Source organism: Haplochromis burtoni, unplaced genomic scaffold (genome assembly GCF_018398535.1).
Source record: "Haplochromis burtoni strain Fernald_Lab_line unplaced genomic scaffold, NCSU_Asbu1 Contig_135, whole genome shotgun sequence".
In the NCBI taxonomy this organism is placed as follows: domain Eukaryota; kingdom Metazoa; phylum Chordata; class Actinopteri; order Cichliformes; family Cichlidae; genus Haplochromis; species Haplochromis burtoni.
Window position 1 is genome coordinate 1,613,592 of NW_024582496.1, and position 6,669 is coordinate 1,620,260.

Sequence of the window (6,669 nt, forward strand, 5' to 3'; positions counted from 1 at the left end):
TACCAAAAAGTGCTTTGTTGTTTATCTGACAGACGAAAGCCAAACCAGTTCCACACCACTGAAGTTTTACAAACCAATTGTGGTTCATCTGTTTCATTCAACGATTCGCTTTCTCCCTTCTTGTTCTCCGTCATCACCATGCTTTTTCCGCCATGTGCATATGAAAACAAAGGCCCTGCGCATTTTACCCATATTCTATCGTGATATTTTATTTTCTTATTGTTGCCCAACATTATACTGGTATTACCGTGAACGGTATGATATGGCCCAGTCCTAGCTGCCAGTCAGTTTGTTCCTGATAAGTTAATATAGGCTAACTATTTCATTTGCAATTGAAATAATTCTAAAGTACTTTATAATGACTGAAACAATGTGCAATAAAAATAATAATAATAAAATAATGATAATAACAATAACTTTATTTTTGGAGCAGTGTGTTTGAAAAAGTGCTCATACGTGTCAAAACGTATAAAAACACGAGCATATATCATACACTCCTTCCTGTCACACACTTCCACACATTAGATGTGAAAAACAGCCAAGAATATTGGGTGAAAGATTAAGAAAAACCTAGAAAAAAAAGAGTTATCAGCAAACAAAACACAGATTCAGCCACCTTGATAGGGTAGGAAGGCTCAATCTGTGTGCAGATGCAGCTACAACCTTAAAAATGTGGTGGCCAATGGTTATAAAATAAGAGCATGGAACAGTTAAAAGACCCATATTCAGAGAGGCTGATAGGTGGAATTGGGTCTCAGCAGGTTTACTGTATATTTGTTTGTAATTAATGAAAAATAAAAATGAATTTTGAATTTCACTGGAAGACAGTGATGTTAGTTTTTGTTAGCAGCCTACTTGGTATGTTCTGGACCAGATGAAGATGGGAGGACTGCCAAATGTGAAAAGTAAGTGAAAGTAGTCAAGAAAGCACTGGATGAGCTTTGAGATATGAGATTCAATTTAAATGCTGGTCAAAAGTACTCACAAGGTTCTTTGCAGACGGTTTTTGTGTCAAATTGTGTGATACAATTATTTAAACACAATTCATTTCCTAGTTGTAAATAGATTGTAAATATAACACAATTAAAGTTTACTTGAAATGGCAAAAAGTTAAATGATGCAGAAATACACATTTTTAATGCATATTGTGCAATTTATATTGTAGAAAAGCATGTTACATGTTTCACACAATATACTTTATAAATCAACTAGCTTTACTAAAAAAACAAAACAATAACTGCTTGGAACTAATGTTTTAGATGTCAATAATTACATAACCACCCATGTTTTGAGAATAAATAGGTCAACAGTTGTCTGTCTTTTTTATTACAGCAATTTATTCTTAGAAGCATGAGGATGTGTTTTATATGGGAGTGATCGCTGCAGGTGCAAACACATAATAGAGTTCTAACGATCACATGGTAGTATAGGAAGTAGGTATGCATTAGGTGCTTAAAACCAGTTTAGTTTAGTTTGTTTTGCATAATTAGCAGCACTGAAATATACAGAACTCAGATTTAATTATTAACATCGCTGAAATTCTGCCTTTTATAAGATTGTACCAAAAGCACCTATTTCACATGTTGCTCTATCCAGTCTTGAAAGTTTGCAATTTGTGTGTGAACTGTGTAACTCGGTTGGTTGCAGTTGTTTTTCTCAAAAGATGTTGCTCTCTCTAAACCAAGCAGCTGCCAGCCTGCACTAGAGGCTCGGTGAGTATCCTCGTGACCTGACAAGACAGCCCTTGTGGATGAAAACACAGCTGGCATGGTTGTGATGCCTGGAATAACAATTGGGCAGGCGCTCTGAGGACTGGACGGTTTGCTAATGACACACAATGAATTGTCACTGATCGCTGTGGTATGTGCCCCTCCTTGAGCAAATTCTCTTTCACAATGAGTAACATCAGTCAGCTCAACAAGTTTTGTCAGGCTCAAGGTTGCAGAGTGGCCCAGGTGCCTCGGATTGCTTGGTAAAATCCACCTCGCGGTGTAAGCCTCCTGCGCAGTCACCTCCCCTCCTTGCGTTTTGGGTAGACACACAGGCAACACGCGCTCTCTGATCTTGGCCTTGTCTTTTAGCTTAAGCACAGCCACATCAGAGTCTGGTGAGGAGAAAAAATTTGGATGGACTACTATCTCTGAAACCTGCTGGGGCAGAAAGAGAAGATGAGGGAGAATTGGAAGTTAGACTACTGAGTTGCATGCCAAGTTTTGTTGTTTTTGGAATACACATCAAGATTAGATTATATGCATGCAAGATGTGCAGAACCAAAGAAAATATAGCTGCATTCCATGTAAGCTTTAAGTGCATATCAAATATGCACCTTATCCACTTTATACATTTACAAACAAATATATATCCAAAAAATAACTTCAATTTAATTAAGACTGATTTTTCTTTTCTTTTTTTATCAACTGTTGTGCTGCAGAATTTATAAGCATTTCTGCACTTTATGACTTACAAAAAAAGAAAAAACTAATGTAAGACCACATATTTATGAGCACTGTTTGGTCATTTTCAGGCCAAATGGTGGCTTCTAGGTTTAATGTGGGGTGAAAGTGAGATGACCATTTGCCATATAACCTGACCTGCAAAGGATTTACTGATATAAAAAGGCATTAATAATCCATTTAGACTGCATCGTTTAGGCAAGTTTAAACAGTAAAAAGTTGTCATGCATATGGGACTTTACCCTCAGGTGGTGCTGGCTTTTCAACACATCCCTGGGTGTATGGTATTGCTTGCCTATGACAACCTTCACATGTTCAGGCTGAATGTGCTGCTGCTTGTTCTTGTCTACCACACACTGAGCCACCACCAGGACTCTATGCTGGGCGACAAGAGCTCCACTGCAGGCCAGGAACCAGAATGTGGACTCCTCTGAGGCCCCCTGCTGGTCTGTTATGATCCTTCCAGGGGACGTGTAGGTGCTCACAGTGTGATCAGGTGGTGAGCGGATATAAATGGCTGCGTGCCATGGCCACTGAGCGTCGGAGAGGTTGTGTCTGCTGAAAGCGTCAAATTTGCCACAAACTGTGACATCACAGAGGACAAAGAACAGAAACGTATTAAATTTTACAGTGCAGATGTGAAAGTGGCTTTAAAATTAGAATCTAGCCCTTAAAAACAGACAGACAGGTAAGAATGATGATCAGTTGACTTCCAGAAATGTCAAAGAATTACTTCAAAATCAAAATAAGTCTGCGTAATTTTTTTCTTAATAAGATGTCACTGTGACCAAGATGATTCATTTAAAAGTGTCGTGTAACTGCAGAAGAGTCACAAAATTGCAATATAAATGTTACAGAATGAATCTAATATCTGCGGTAGGTTGCTTCTGAACTCAAACAGATCATCATTATTTCGTTTTAGTCAAACTACAATCTTTCATGTGTAAGAGCTAAGTTCACACATCAATTTAGCTTACTTAAGAATATACTTCTGAAATTTGCTAACAACGCTGGAATGTATTGGTCAAGAAGAAAAATAAAGCCAAAAAGTGCAGTTCCTCAAATGACCACTTTAGGTTGGCTTTTAAAAAAACCCACCAAATTCCTACCATTTGTTTCTGGAATCATGTTATGAAGCCTCAAGATGAGCGTTTCCACCATCACCATCTTTGTTGCAAAAAAACTTGATATTATGAGTAAAGGCTAATGGGTAATGTGTGGTTAAAACTGGTGAACTGTATGTAACTAACAGCCTGTCAGATGAGTCTATTCCTCACTTGTAGTCAGTGAAACTAATACTTTTTCTGTACACAGAAGTACAAAAGTACACATTTGTCTTGCATGCAAAAGATCCCTGGTTTGAGACCAGGAGGAGACACAGGGTCACAGGCTAGCATACTCCTGGTACTGTATCAGCCCAAAGCCAGGATAAATCAGATTGTTGCTTCAGGAAGGGCACTCAGCATAAAAGCACCACCACCAAAGTGGCTCCACCTGCTTTGGTGACCCTTTGCAGCTAAAAGTATCATCTCCATAAGCACGAGTTAGCTGGTATTTGTGTCTGTGCAATGTACCAATATGGTGTTTTATATTTCTCTGTTTTTTAAGAGAGATTTCACTTAACAAGCTAGGCGTAAACTTTTGCTGATCTCACCTGGTGAGCAGGAAACATAGTGCCCACTCCACCTTCCAGTCTTCAGACAGGTGCGTCGAGAGCTTCCTTTGTTTCGATAGAGAGGTGAAGCACACTTGTAGTCGATGCTAGTGTAGACTGGGTGAAAACCTCGAGGTATCTCGGCCAAAGAGGTGTCATCATTTTTCTCTCTGGACAATCCACCGGATGTTAGTGGAATAAAGCCAGCGGACAACAAATCATCCATGCTGTATCTGGATGAGAGGTGAGTCTGGTCTGAACGCTGTCTAAAAGAAAGAGATAGTTTGCCTTTAAAGCTCATCTTTTCAGTGTGATAAGCATTGTGAGTTTTTATACATATACATACATCTTGTTTATCTTTTATTTACCCATATACAGATTTGCTTATTCATTGTTTACAAACTGATATTTCCAATATTTTTTGAGCCTCCAAATTCTACCAATGTGCTCCCACTCATGTCCTTTCTTATTTTGTTTTAGAGCTAAATGACATTTCATTTTCAATGTGTGGATTTACTCAATCATAAAACCAAGAAGAGAATAACCTATGTTTGCTTCAAGTTCTACTAGTGCTTAGCATCTGGGACACAATAAGGGGCATAAATGACTTCTTCTTTCACATGCATGCTACATTGCTTTTTTTGAATATGCTGCACTTAAGTGCGCGACTCTGGTCTTTGAAGCACCCATGGCATGAATATGAGCAAAATTCAAAGATGTGTCAGGGCAATACACCAGATAGCTACATAAACTGCTGTCACTGCTATCAAATCAAAGAACAGGGAAGAGGAAAGTCTGTCGGATTGTTCAGTTTTTTTCCTCACAAAGTAAAACCATCACAGCAATTTGTATAATGACAAAGTAACATAAAAAAATCCAAAATAATAACTTTAAGTGTGCAAAACTCATACATACACACATATAACATTACCTTAGCAATAGGTGTGGCTTCACAACACTTTGCCGTACAAGTTCAGAAACTCTGGGTTCTCGACAGACTGTGAAGGTAAATCAAGCAGGTGGCAACAATAAGTAGATGTGTATGTAAATGATTCTGCTTAAAAATATCAGGGACTTAAATACTGTAGTGACAAACACATAAGAATGTCTAATCTTTCTTTATAAACTTCCCAGTTTACAATATATTACAATGTAATACTCTATACTCTATTTTTTTTTCCTCATGTAACAACGAGGAGGAAAAGCAGCTACAACCTAAATCTTTCTTCCTTTTTTTTTGAAAACTATTACCTCTAACACACTTTGGTGACCTGCTACTCCAGGATCCATTAGAGAGACAGGTACTCTGGTGGTTTCCACTTAAAATGTAGGAGGTTTTACAGAAAAACTCAATTGTCTCAGCACCTCCAGCTGAGTCAAGAGCAGGTCTGTGATATCCGTGGAGCAGTTTGGGTGGAGGAGCGCACCGGACCAGGCTTGTTGGACCTGTATGCAGTTGAGACAAAAGAGAGAAAAATGTATTTCCTAACTGTCAATAATAGTGTGCAAACACTATAACAGAACACAACAAGCACCATGGGAGGAGTTAAAACACACAAGAAAAACCTTTTACACATGAGGGAGCAGTGCCACTCCATGTGCCATTAGGTAGACAGGTCCTCTGCTGCATGCCAATCAGCCTGAAAGGTGGATGGCACCGGTAGTTTACCAATATGAGCTCCTCTTCTGGACCATATACAGGCAGCAGGTATCCATTCACTGGTTTGTCTGCTGCTGCGCATGCTACATTCTTGATGGCTGACACTGTAAAGAAATTTTCTGACTGTGATAAATGAAAGATAACACTGAATAACCAATAAACATAACATTTATAAGGGTGCACATTATTATATTGACATAATATAAACAGCTAAAGTAACTTATATCTATTGATAGATAGTATCTATCTGTGTAAATCTCTTAGACAGATAGATAGATAGATAGATAGATAGATAGATAGATAGATAGATAGATAGATAGATAGATAGATAGATAGATAGATAGATAGATAGATAGTAGGGGTGCAACGATACTCGTATCGATATTGAACCGTTCGATACAGTGCTTTCGGTACGGTACGCATATGTATTGAACAATAGAAAATTTGTAATTTATTTTATCAACTTTCCTTCTGACAATGCTGTCTGTGTTGAGCGCTCAGTGAATCTGCGTTCGACTACTCCGCCTAGGCTGCACTGTCGAACGCAGATCCACTGAGCACTCAACACAGACAGCATCGTCAGAAGGTAGAGCGCAGGGCAAGCTAGCGAGACAGAAGTTAAGCTCTCCTTGCAACATGGCAAATTGAACCTCCCCCACCCTCATTCAGATCTGGCATTTGGAATTATTTTGGTTTTCATGTGACGTATGACCCTGAAGGTAAGCGCGTCATGGACTAAAGTAAAACAGTATGTTGGATGTGCCACGCAATGCTCAATTACATAGGTGGGAACTAGTGTGTTAGCGCAGTTAGCTTGTTAACGTGTTGGCCGTCTAGCCCAACACACGGGGCGATCAGGGGTAGCTCGTTAACGGAGATTTGCCGTGTTGTAGCATTAATGT

At 38.9% G+C, this 6,669-nt stretch overlaps 1 protein-coding gene across 1 annotated transcript; it reads right to left on the reverse strand.

Annotated features, from left to right (window-relative positions):
- Positions 1–508: 508 nt before the first annotated feature.
- On the reverse strand, positions 509–5,904 carry LOC102295690 (inactive serine protease PAMR1). Its single transcript, XM_014336335.2, has 6 exons — positions 5,674–5,904; positions 5,359–5,553; positions 5,039–5,105; positions 4,108–4,373; positions 2,696–3,036; positions 509–2,147 (listed from the first exon to the last, which is right to left on the reverse strand). The coding sequence occupies exons 1-6, from the start codon at positions 5,735–5,737 to the stop codon at positions 1,572–1,574; spliced, it is 1,509 nt and encodes a 502-aa protein (XP_014191821.2). The 5' UTR covers positions 5,738–5,904; the 3' UTR covers positions 509–1,571.
- Positions 5,905–6,669: the final 765 nt, after the last annotated feature.